The sequence below is a fragment of the Danio rerio genome, chromosome 1, assembly GCF_049306965.1.
Source record: "Danio rerio strain Tuebingen ecotype United States chromosome 1, GRCz12tu, whole genome shotgun sequence".
NCBI classification, from domain to species: Eukaryota; Metazoa; Chordata; class Actinopteri; order Cypriniformes; family Danionidae; genus Danio; species Danio rerio.
This window is the reverse complement of record NC_133176.1, coordinates 57,146,632-57,160,322: the sequence shown is the minus strand read 5'-3', so window position 1 is coordinate 57,160,322 and position 13,691 is coordinate 57,146,632. Positions and strand designations below refer to the sequence as shown.

At 37.6% G+C, this 13,691-nt stretch overlaps 1 protein-coding gene across 2 annotated transcripts; it reads left to right on the top strand.

The window, feature by feature from the left end:
- Window positions 1-17: 17 nt before the first annotated feature.
- Window positions 18-13,086, top strand: cct4 (chaperonin containing TCP1, subunit 4 (delta)). Of its 2 annotated transcripts, none has more exons than XR_012390584.1 (13): window positions 18-301; window positions 1,199-1,251; window positions 1,378-1,467; window positions 2,540-2,648; window positions 4,976-5,240; window positions 7,586-7,718; window positions 7,827-7,966; window positions 8,895-8,991; window positions 9,098-9,208; window positions 9,573-9,703; window positions 10,347-10,973; window positions 11,519-11,731; window positions 12,951-13,086. XR_012390584.1 is itself a non-coding variant. In NM_200583.1 (13 exon segments), coding segments are annotated over 13 exon segments (1,602 nt in total). In that variant the 5' UTR covers window positions 37-192; the 3' UTR covers window positions 12,966-13,079.
- The last annotated feature ends 605 nt before the right edge of the window (window positions 13,087-13,691 follow it).

The following is a 13,691-nucleotide window of genomic DNA, read 5'->3' as shown; positions in this document are numbered from 1 at the left end:
ATCATCACGCGCCACGTGGGTCCTTTTTCTGTTCCCGTCGCGACCGGTGGTTCTGGAAGGTTCTGCGTGAGATTTTCGGAGCGGATCGTAATCTGAGGCCATCCGTACCGGACAGACGTGCTAGAGACACCGGGAACCGTCCATCTGCGTCTGTGATCTCCGCGGATTAAAACCATATAAATATTAGCAGCCATGCCTGAAGCCGTCGTGGCTGCAAGCGGGATCAAAAACAAAGGAAGCGCGTATGTGGACCGGGACAAACCTGCCCAGATCCGCTACAGCAACATAAACGCTGGGAAAGGTGAGAAATCTGATCGTTCAGGAGGAGTTTTTATTGTAAAACACTGACAGGGACTTGTTTTATTTTACTGGTATACCTCATGACAATGTAGCGGAAGCGTGAGCCCATTAAATTGCTATATCGTCATAAACATGGCCGTATCTGTAAAAATAATAATATTTAGATTTTTGCAGAAGTGAATGTTTTTGAAATTAGATGTGAAGTTAAATCTGGTTATTACAATGCAGATTCACATGAGTCCATATAAGGTGTGGCCTTCTTTATGACAACACATGTAACGGTAGCTAACGTTACACTAAAAAGTAACGTACGTTATTGGTGCATATTTGTGTGATTGTTATTAGTGTAATTAAAAAATGTTCATCTCACCAATTTCTGTTAAGGAAAATGAGGCTTCTTAAAATAAAATAATACATTGTATATAATCAGTGCTCAGCATAAATGTGTCTAAAGCACATCACATAAAAACCCTCACAGGTCTCTATTTTAAAATATTATTTTTTATATGACGTCTTACAATAATATATTTGTGCATATCCATTGGTTTAGTCAGTGCCAAAGTCAAAAACGGGAACTATCAGTCCAAATATTAGTACATCTGTTATCAGTGCAGCAAATACAGCACGTGTTGGGGAAAATATTTTAAAAATTGTAATAAACAGAAAAATACAAAATTAAGTAGAAATCTTGTACTTAGTTTTTTTTTTTTTTTTTTGCCAATAACTTGATTTTAAATGCATTATCTTTTAGTTTTTAAAGATGTATGATGACCAAACAGTATTTCAGGCTCTGCTGCGATAATTACAGTTGCTATCAAGATTTTTTGCTGTATGGACACGAGTGAATGTCAGCAAGTGAGGATTGGTGGCTAATGATGAATCCTTTTTCTATTGACAGCTGTCGCAGATGCCATCAGAACAAGTCTGGGCCCTAAGGGCATGGATAAAATGGTATGTTTGCCTTTTTTTTTTATTTGTCTAAATCTCCTGACTTTATATGTATTTATTTCATGACTTGAATTGTATATAAGTGACTGTACTGTCTGTAGCCTGAGTAAATAATTGAGTTTTCTGCAGATCCAGGATGGGAAAGGAGACGTCACCATCACTAATGACGGAGCCACGATCCTCAAACAGATGCAGGTGCTGCATCCCGCAGCCAAAATGGTAAATCACAGTTGTTTTCCTTTATTTAGGTGAAATAACCTGAACATGTTTGTTTTTGATTGACATTGTTAGACTTTCTACGGAGCTTGGCCTTGTTAGTTCATTAATAATGCTTTGTATAAATGCTTTGATACAGATTACAAAAGCACTACAAGAGGAATGTAAATATACCAGAAATACAGACAATATAGTTAATAAATGATGAACAGATAAAAAAAATAATAATATAAAAATACTTTACAAATGAAGGCAAAAAAAACTGCGTTAGCCAGAAGTTCAGTATGTTGGTGTACTTCTATCTGAAACTGAATATTAAGTAGGGGGCGGGGCTTTCTATTTCGCATGAAGCTGCGGTCACACTGCACTTTTCTCCCCATAGACTTTCATTCATATGCACTTGAATGCGTCAGATCGGAAACGCAAGCTCGTGCATCAAGTTTTGCAGTTTGCTGCATCGGAAAGTTTAAGCTTGGCGAACTCTGACCTGCGAAATCACATCACTTGACTGCATGAGACCAATCGAGGATCAAAACATGACCTCTCTGGACAGAACTTTAAAATACGGACCAGTCGCTCGCTTTTTTAAATGTCTAATCATCTTGTTTAATCCCGGTCTTTTTTGCAGTACCGTACTACAGAATTTTGCTCACACAAACTCTAGTATGACAGCAGCTTTATTCGCTCATAGCAAATTAACAGTAAGAGAGGCGTGGCTAAGAATATTTTGGCTGAAGCATCAAACTGACATCCTCAGAGAATTGGCCAATCCAAACACAGAAGCAAATGGTCAGACTTTGATTGAAGATTACCAAAATAAACATTTAGAACGGATTAATTGTTTACCTAAAAATTAACAAAGTGCACCAGCAAAATAAACAATGCAAGTTCAGATTTCACACTGACTTTAGGTGAGATGATGTTATACTAAAAGAAGTCACCTCAATTGTGAGAGCAGTGCTTTTGTTTTGAATTGCGTCTTGACTTTTAAGAATTGAATCAAATTGCAAATGATTCCCTCTGTATATATCCTGATAATATCTGCATTGTAATGGGATATCTGTGGGTGTTTCAGATGGTTGAGCTGTCTAAAGCTCAGGATATCGAGGCTGGTGACGGCACTACATCAGTGGTGGTGATTGCTGGAGCTCTTCTGGATGCCTGCGCTAAACTGCTACAGAAAGGTAAGCTTTAGTTTTGTTTAAGTGCATAATTAAAGGTCCTGTGAAATTAAATTAAATGTTGTTTAGATGTTAGTTTCAGTATGTTAGGATATCAATACGCTGATGTGCTCCAAATTAGTGACAATTTCCATTTAGAAGCATCGTATATACATCAAAAACTTGCACTTTTGGCTCGTTTCCACTAATGGCCCGTTTCCACTGACTGGTACAGTACGGGTCACCTTTAACAGGCTTGTGTTTCCACTACCAAGGGTACCCTTTTGGTGGGCTTGGTGTACGACAGAGTTTTAGTCGACGTCATTCTCACTTGAATAAATGAAATAAAGCTGCACAGCTCCACATATCATATGAGAAGCACTTCTCACAAGACAGATGCTTTATACACATAAATACTTGTTTATAAATGTTCATTACTAACTTTTCTATGAACATAATTTAATTATAACCGCAGCTCATTAACGAATCAGTGCGAAATAGCCTACTGTAATGTCTGCAATTATATAAAATAAAAAAATAAATGCTACATATGAACACGGACAGCCCCTTACATTCTCCCGATGTTACTAAATACAGAAAAACTACACACGGTATATAGTTAGTCCTTATTTAGGTTCATAAACAACAAGCAACATAGCCCACAGTCAGCACAAACCTCTCATCTGTGTCTGTAATCTTCAGCAGCACATGTAAACTCTGTTATAGAGTAATTCTGTCATTCAGAGATCATAATAGTCCAAAAGGCGATGATTAACATGGTAGTTTGTTCATGACTAAGGTTGCTGAAACAATTTGCTCCTGTGTGTTGTCGGGCTTCTCCTTTGTTCGCGCTTCACTTTCGCATTTGTACTTTTCTTTCTGAATGGATCAGATGATGGAGACACTTCAATAATCACGCACACGGTATTATCGTCAGCTCAAGAAGTTTGTTATATCAAATATAGACGCGAGCTCCTGGAGGAAAGCAAAAACCGCTCACACTTATAGACAGGCTCGCAAAACAACAACAGGACATGGCAGATTTTGTTCTTCTTGGCTTTGTGTCTGTACATCAAGACAACGACAAAGTTTGTTTGAGCTCGGGTCATCCATGGCTCTTTATTATATGCATATAGTTTTACAGTCTAATGTCTCGGCTGTGTATAAAAACATGGTTCCTTTGTTTTCATTCTGGCTAGCTCCACACGTATCTCTGTAACCAATTAGCTTTCAGCTGCGTGTGTAGCTCCCTTTTGGTACCCTTTCGAAAGGGTGCTGAAAAAGTGGTACAGTACGGTACGCCTTCTCACAGGGGAAACAACCATAAAAGCGTACCGAACTGTACCACTCAGTGGAAACGGGGCATAAATGCTATAGGCTGTTTCTTATAAAGGAGAGGAGCTACTTTAAGTCCCAATAGAATTGGTAATAGTGCTGGGCAAAGGTTAATCTTGATTAATCACATGCGAAATAAAAGACCGTTTTGAAATAATATATGTTTGTTTATTATGAATATTTATTATGTTATATTAACGCACAAAAGCAAAACTATATATACTATTTGAATTCAACAATGGTTAGTGTCTTAAAGCAGCTAATTTTGACATTAAATTGAATAATACTTCATTTATTTCTAAAAGTGTAAGAGTTTTTATAAAATCACAATCCAGAAAAAATTGCATTTTAATAAAACAAATTAAAGCACTACATTAAATAATTTAAATTTTTAATTCCAATCGGTTAGTAATTGTTAAATTTTGGATGAGATTTGCATGTAAACTTGGTTATAATGTAGGCGCACACACAGAAGTCATTCAAGCTCATTTATTTATTTTATTCTTAGCCCATCGAGTATATTTATTTACTTATGTAAATATATATTTATTCAGTTTTTATATTAATTTCAGTAATTTTATTAACTGATAGGCAGATATTTCTATGATTTATGTGCAATACAGTTTGTAAAGTCATATTTTCTGTCTTTTAGAAGGTGTATTGTATAAGAGACTTGCTTTGTTTACCAAATAAGTGGATATAATTGGATTTGATTTCTAATCCTTTTATAAAAGATATAATTTTTATTTAATGTTTTCAGTTACTGTGTTCCCAATATCCAATAGCCTACTGGTTAAGTGTGCCGACATATCAGGTCATGGTGATCCGAGTTTGATTCCCTGCTCGAGGTCTTATGCCTTCTACTGTTCTATCGAGTAAAGGTGGAAACCCCCTAAAAATTAAATAAAACAAAAATGATGCACAGAAATAACAAAAAATGTCTACAGATTCTGTCAAACCCTGACTATAAGGGTGTTTATGATAACAGAATGGACATGATCTGTTTTTCCTGGCAGGGATCCACCCGACCATCATTTCCGAGTCCTTCCAGAAGGCTGTGGATAAAGGTGTGGAGGTCCTGACATCCATCAGTACACCGCTGCTGCTCAGTGACCGCGAGAGTCTCCTGAACAGCGCCTCCACCTCGCTCTGCTCTAAGGTGGTGTCTCAGAACTCCAGTCTGCTTGCGCCTATGAGTGTAGATGCTGTCATGAAGGTCATCGATCCTGCTACCGCGACCAGCGTCGACCTCAGAGACATCAACGTGGTCAAGAAACTCGGGTGAGTTATAAATTATTTAGAGGGCTCTTATTGTACCCCTTTTACAAGATGCTTTTTGGTGTCTTGAGAATGTGAAGCTCAAAATACAATGCAGGATATGCCCAATTTGGCCTCAGAGCAGTGTAGCTGTTTTTGTAGCCTGTTCCTTTAAATGCAAATGAGCTGGTTTTCTCTGCCCACCAATCCCGCATGTCTGCTTCTACTGCGTTACGTCAGATAAACAGCAGTCAGTGACAGATGCAAACACGGATGAAGCAGAGATTCAGTTTATGAGTCAAAAATACCAAGTTTGGTTATTTGATGTATTTAAGGTGGTATTTATTCAATTCTGCAAGGACGAGTCGCACACATTTGCCATTACAAAGGTTGCAGTACTCGCACATACATGTTGACTAGAACTTTGCTCTCATATATTGTTGCTCCTCGTATATAGTTGTACTGTCACTATGTGACTTTGGAGATTCCTGCTGTTATGAATTACATAGTGATGTTTACTACAAACATACACTGTTTTAAAAATGCTTTAAAAGTGTAGACCTCTTTCCTGAGGTGCAGCTGATCACAGAGAGTTGGAACAGATCTTTTAATTCCAATTTCTTTGCAAATCCTGATCTGTGGACACTATGCATTACTATGAAGTGGTGCTGGGCGATTAATAGAAAAGTAACCGGATTTCAGACATTCAGAACCTATTGACCTTATTCTTCAATGCGGAAGTGCGCTCATTTTCGCGATTGTTTCAGAACTTCCGATTCAGTTACCTATGGGAGAAATGACTAGGAACAATAAACGGCTGAAAACGGTCAAACTACTTGCTCTATAAACAAGTGTTTGCATTATTAAACAGACAAAATAGAATAATATACTAAGAAACTATCAGTTTGAAACATAAAGCAGCAAAACTAGCTGTTTTTAACGTGTAAAAATGAATGGAAGTGAAGGAGACCGGAAGTCTCTAGCCAAAAAGATTCAAATGCCTGCGCCCGCTCGTGCACAGAGAATAAGGTGAATAATAGGATCTATATTTTGCAGGTTAATTTTTTTAATTGCACTCCTGCCGTGTGTGGAGTCACATGACCCTGCTTTGTCAAGGCTAATTAATAATTATGTTATGATTTATTCTTATTATATTCTGATATTTTACTTGTCAAGAACTCATCACACCACCTTGCGCCTCTCAAAAAACATAACTGCACGTCACAACGACATGTAGTACAAGCTTTGTGCTTGGTCGCTTTGGTAGCGGTGACGAGAGTGGGCAGTGCGGAGTGTGCGTTTTAGGCAATTTGTGTTTTAATTTGAAGTTGTTCATCATTGATGTTCATTAAATAATCATAGATAGTAGTGTGTGTTTCCTTCAATCATTTTAAAATCAAGTAATGCCCCCTTCTTTCAAAAGTCTGACTTGTAATACGGGAGCATATTTACAATAGAAAAATTGTCAGTAAACTTTTATGGCAAAAACATCAAATAAATAGTTAAAATAATCCTTCATCAATCGTGATTGAGTTAAAATGTTCAATTAATTGAGATTTAGATTTTAGGCAAAATCGTCCTCCCTTACTATGGTGACATGGTAACACAAGCCTGTCAATCAATTTGATGAGCGAGGAAAACCGCACTGCTCCATCACATTGCTGTGGGCCTCAAAATCACTGGGATTTGGATTCTATTTTAACGTCAGGAATTTAAATAAAGAGACTTGTTGTGTTAATTTGACTCCAATATGACTGTGGACACACTATACCTACACACAGTTCTGTCCAAACAGCTTTCAAAGGGAGGTTTTGCATCATGGGTGGCCTTTAACATTCAAAACCTGGAGAATTAACGACCAGTTATTCAGTCCTTCAGGGTTCTCACTGGTTATGGAAATTCTGACATTTCAGACATAAAAAATTAGGCAATGTTGTATATGTGTATTAGAATAACAATCACACCTCCTAAAATCCAAATGCATTTGAGAGCAAAAAAGGCTTAAAGGTGATGATGGAAGGTGCTTGTCTTATTGATGGTGGTAAGGTTGCAGGAAGAAGCTGTATTTACATTTACATTTCGTCATTTGCCAAACGCTTCTGTCCAAAGTGACTTACAATTGAAGAGACTTTCAGCAAATCAACACGAAGAAGCAATACACACAGGTAGTGCTAGTTATACAAAGGAGCTGTTAGCGCTCGGAGAATTAAAGTCTAGAGTAGTTTGTTTTTGAAAGAGGGGGGTGAAGAGTGTTTCTACAGGTGGTTTGTCAAGTCCACTTACTTGAAGCTCACTTCATAAATGCAAAGTGAAATTCTATTTGTTTTTTGTCTTTGAAGTGGTGATTTGATGTGTGTGTTTGCTTGCAGAGGCACCATTGATGACTGTGAGCTGGTGGACGGGATGGTTTTGACTCAGCGGGTGGCGAGCACCGGAGTGTCCCGTGTAGAGAAAGCCAAGATCGGCCTCATCCAGTTCTGTCTGTCCCCTCCCAAAACTGATGTATGGCTGCATTGATTTTTCTCTCTCAGTCTTCAAATTTAGTCCGTATCGTGCATTGGTCTTTGAGATCATGTTTGATTGTAATATGTGCTGCTGATGTTGAGACAGATGGACAATCAGATCGTGGTGTCGGACTACGCTCAGATGGACCGTGTGCTGCGTGAGGAGAGAGCCTATATCCTCAATCTGGTCAAACAGGTGAAGAAAGCCGGCTGCACTGTGCTGCTCATCCAGAAGTCCATTCTGAGGTACAAAAAAAACCCCCACTAAATTACTAAACCTACAGGAGTTGGACAATGAAACTGAAATGCCTGGTTTTATACCAGTAATTCATTAGTATAGTCTAGGGCAGGGGTCACCAATCTCGTTCCTGGAGGTCCTGTGCCCTGCAGGGTTTAGCTCCAACTTGCCTCAACACACCTGCCTGGGAGTTTCAAGTATATGTAGTAAGACTTTGATTAGCTTGTTCGGGTGTGTTTGATTTGGGTTGGAGCTAAAATCTGCAGGACACCGGACCTCCAGGAACAAGTTTGGTGACCACTGCTCTAGAGCCTCCTTTTGCGGCCAATACCGCATCAATTCTCCTTGGGAATGACAGTGGCCAGTGGGATTTTGAGCTATTCCTGCAGAGGAAAAAGTGAAACCCCAAAGTGGCTCAATAATATTTAGTTCTGGTGACTGTGCAGGCCATGGGAGCCAACTTCACTTTCATGTTCATCAAACCACTCTTTCATCAGTATTGTTAAGTGTATTGGTCAATTATAATCCTGATGCACAGCCTTTAGGATGCAATGTTTAAACCTATCTAGGACTAGTATTGGGCCTAGAGAACACCATTATATAACTGATCAAACTATCAATGGTGTATCAATCTGGGGGTATATAACAATCGGGGAGGTGCTTTACTCTGAGCATGCATCTTTAATATATATATATACACACACACACACACATTATTGCATTTAATAAAACTAAAGAGCAATATAAAAAACTAAATATAAAGAGCAATGTAAAATATCTTGAGTATTTCTGAACTAGTCTCCTCTTAAAAATAAGCTTGAAAAGAATCTGAACCTTATTCAATGTGTGTATTATTGAACCTTATTCAAATGTGTGTAAATTCCGTTCACATAAAGCATCTATTAGCCGTGCTCAGCATGTTTGTGTGTGTTTCAGAGATGCTCTGAGTGATCTGGCCCTCCACTTCCTCAACAAGATGAAGATCATGGTGATCAAAGACATCGAGCGGGAGGAGATTGAGTTCATCTGCAAGGTATCAACCAGCACTGTCATCAAAACGTAACATGCATTGTGTCTGATTTCGGGACACACGTCCTATAGAGGCTTCACATTGACTTCTGCTTTGTGATTCTCCTCAGACTATCGGCACCAAACCCATAGCTCATATTGACCAGTTCACTCCAGAGATGCTGGGAAGCGCAGAGCTAGTAGAAGAGGTCAGCCTGGACGGATCCGGAAAACTAGTGAAGGTATCTTTTTTATGACCTTACAAATTAATTTATATATTTATTGATAAAACATTTTAATAGATTGTACATTTTTTCAATAATATTAGAGAAGTTTTTTGTTCCTGAAATGTTTAAAAATGAGTTTTCGGGAGGGTTTTTACAATATTTATCCCTGATTAAATTGAAAGATCTTTTAACAGTGTTGTTATTTGTAATGCTTTGTTTTTTGTACAGTGCATAATTAAATTATATATTGAATATTAGTACAAGTGTTCCTATGAAATAGGCAACGCTGCTGATATGACATTAAAATATACATCATGCAAAAGTTCAGATGTTTAATTCTGACAGTGTCAGACAATAACGGTAGTGTTTGTGTTTGTAGATCACAGGATGTGCAAGTCCTGGAAAGACGGTCAGTATTGTTGTGCGTGGCTCTAACAAACTTGTGATTGAGGAGGCTGAGCGCTCCATCCATGATGCTCTCTGCGTCATCCGCTGCCTGGTCAAGAAGAGGTAACCAACAATTGTATTTATGGAGTTTTCTTTATACTTTTCCTTACTGGCTGTCTTAGTTTTGCGTGTATTTTGTTCTTCAATTTAATTCTATGATCAAAAGTCTTAGTAAGATCTTTGTGGGTGTAAATTATAAATCCAGTGAAAATGGATTCATGCAATATCTGAGCTGCACCAAACCTTCTGTGTAAATGCACCTAGATAATAGATAATGTGCACATATTTAAAAATGTTATACTAATTAGGATTGTTGTCGCTGCTTTGTATATAAAAGTATAGTGTAAAGCAATATATTATAATGGTAATAATATACACCTTTTAAAAAATTTTCTTCCAAATTGTAAATAAAAATAATAATAAAAAAAAAAAAAAATATATATATATATATATATAATTTTATTTTTTCATTTATTTATTAAGATAATACTGTTTAATAAAATCTTATTTTATATTTGGAAAAATGTCATCAGTAGTTTATGGAATAAAACTATTCTGTTTTTCTCAAATATAAATTGTAAATCCAGAGAAGTCTCTTAATTTTTACCCTTTTTCCAACTTTTGCTAGTATCACTCTTCCTAATAAATCAGATGTATCATTATTCTTCTGTATCTGATTTTCTTGCTAACTGCTGTTTATCTGCAGAGCTCTGATTGCTGGCGGTGGAGCACCAGAGATCGAGCTGGCGCTGCGGTTGGCCGAATACGCCCGCAGTCTGGGCGGCATGGAGGCATACTGTGTGCGAGCGTACGCTGATGCCCTTGAGGTCATTCCCTCCACGTTGGCAGAGAACGCAGGACTCAATCCCATCTCCACTGTCACCGAGCTGCGCAACAGACATGCTCAGGGTGAAACGACAGCCGGGATCAACGTCCGCAAGGTGATGCTTTAAACCAGTAGATCTGTATATTCGCTTGTTAAGTCACGACATATACAGTTTCCAGGTCTTAGCTGCTACTTATTTGAATTGAGAATGTTTATGACCACTTTTTAGTCATACCCATTGGCATCATCCAATCAGATTGCTTTTATCAATACTAGTGCAAACGCCAGCCAATCACGTTCATCAGAGAGTACTGATGTGTTAAAATAGACACCATGGCTTTAAAGGACAAAACAGCATTTCGAGCACATTGTAAAACATCAGAAATGTTGTTAAGGTCTTTCTAAAATCCCTCAGCCAAAGTCTGTCATTACAGTGGTTCAGTATTATTATTACCCCCAGCACTGTCTTGAGCATCTCAAACCTCCAATGGTGTTTCGTCTTCTGAAGCCTGGTTTATACTTCTGCGTCAAGTGACCGGCGGAACCAACAGCGCATGCAGTGCGCGTAGCTGTGCATTTATACTTCTGCGCGCTGTCTCGGTTGGTCTGCATTAACACTTCCAAAACGCTAGTTGGCAGTAAGGTGTAAATGTGTCTCTGTGATGAGTTTCTTCGCTGGTGTTTTGTACTTTCTGAATGCTTCCGGGATGTACAAGTGGCTCAAACTCGCTCATTTTGAGGCAGAAACCGGCGAACGTGCAACAACTTTAACTATGAGGTAAACACAAAACAAAACTTTCCATCCGGAGCTCCTTCACGGGACTCCACACTTGTAAACAATTGCTCCATCAAGCTCTCGGTCCCGCCTAGACTCGACAGCGATACCAAGCCGACCAATCATAGAGCTTCCGCTATGCATCGTTGCGACGTGTAGTTAAACTTTTTGAGAGGAGCACGTCAGCGACGGCCACAGCGTAGGGCTATGCGTTGACGCGTAAGCTGCGCTGTAGCATATGCGTGCGTTTGACGCAGAAGTATAAATCAGCCTTGAGGCGCAACTCTTATTATATCAGAAAAAAGGCCCCCAGTTTATCAGGAAGTGTACTGTGTTTCTACAGAAATGTGAGTGTCTGATGTGTTTTTCCTCTTAGGGGGGCATTTCCAACATCTTGGAGGAGCTGGTGGTTCAGCCTCTGCTGGTCTCCATCAGCGCTCTGACCCTCGCCACTGAAACGGTCCGCAGCATCCTCAAGATCGACGATCTCGTGAGTCACGCTTTACATCTGATGTGCAAATCTGTCTAATTGGGATATAGCCAGAAACACAGTTCAGGATATTCAAAGTTTAACTCCAATAATACGAAAGATGTGTTGTTAAGGACTGTGACTGTACGACATCAAGTGAATTTAAACCATTTGGGCACAATAAGTTTGGTGCTTTAACAAAGATTAATTATGTTTAATTATTTAATAGACTAAAGTAAAGACTATGCAGTATTATTTTACATTTGATTATTGAATTTTTATAGTTTAGTACTGTTAAAGTCCCTCTGAAAACCATAAAGCGTTGTTAATTTCATTTTTATTTTGGTTCTGTTGCTTTATTTTATTTTGCACATTTTATATTTTTTTCAGATTCACTCAACTACAAATAATTCTAGTCAATTTAAAATGAGCAATTCTTCCAAATAGTCATCTTGTGAAATAATGTTCATACCGCAGAAAAACAATATATCACAATGCCAGTTTTTTCCAATATCATGCATCCCTAACATACGGTAACATATAGACCTTTTCAATGTAGTCATGTCTTGGCCCATTAACATTTTCTGCTTGTTATTAAACTATTTCATAACTAACAAGAGGCAGTTCAATCATATCTTAATGTTAAAACGGGTATCATAACATTAATTATTAATATGTGGCTCTTTTTGTGTTCTTGAAATATATATAGAAATTAAACATGTAAAACAGGAAATATGTCGGGACCATTGTTTTTGTTTACATCTCTCAAAATGGTCTATTGACGTGTTTTCATAGTTCAAGTTCAGTTTGCTTTATTGGCATGCCATTTTATAAAGTATTGCAGAAGCATTTTTGATGTATGTGTATATATACAATGTAATATACACTTAAAATGAATGAATTTTGGTGTTTGTTTAAACTAAATTAAATTGAGCTGAAACAATTATTTTTATTTTTATTTTTTTGGGACAACTTGGTTGTTTTATGTTCAATCAACTTAACTTAATGAATTTGTGTTGGGACAACATGAATAAATTGCGTAGACCCTCCATTTATTACAGTGTAATACATTTGAAACAAGTGTATTTTGGATGTTTTATTTACTCTACGCATTGAGAAATCCTTAAGCTGATCATTGTATAAAAAATGGCTGTTGTGCCTCATCTTAAATGACCCTTAAATTAGCACTGATGTTGTCTGTAATTATCCAGCCATTAATGCCATGTCATTTGTTCTGCAGGTGAACACACGATAAAGTGTTTGAAGAAGGAAGATCCAAACCCCGCGCCGGCACTCCGATAAGACCAACTGATCTGTCGCTGTCTGTAGATGTTACCTGGAGTAATTTAATTAAACATGTTTTTTTTGACACTGTATGTCTTGTCTTTGGTGTTATTTGTGCACATGTTTTTGTTTCTGTTAGGTTTATTGAGGGTTTACTGTGGTCGGTGCATCTCTGCATGTCAGCTTAATCTTATTAGCTAATCACCTTATCTGATCAGAATAGAGCATTGCTCCAGGGCCTGAGAAAGTCTGAAATCAAGAGCTGGACATTCACTCTTCTAATAAACAACCTTTGTTTTTATTTTAGAAATGCGCTAGAGTGTTTTAACCTAATTTGCTAAACTTGGTATTTCCCTGTAACGTGATTTTAACCAGTATTTGGTCTGCTTTTAAATTTATGTAAGTACATTTTTCTGAACTTTTGAATTAAAAAAGAAGCTTATTTTGGTATGAGGATACGCATAATATTAATGGTTGGGTTTATACATTTTGGTAAATGTAATTTTAATGAGTGTATAATTTTTATTAATTACAGGAAATCTTGTAGCAACAAAATTGAATGCTGGTATTTTAGGACATGGCTCATTTTAAGGGTGTGGTAAACAGTTTTATTTTATTAAAATATCTTTAGTCATCATTTTTTAAGAGTATGGCAAGTGGAATAGTCCAAAGTAGTACCATTTACAGCTAGCTGAAA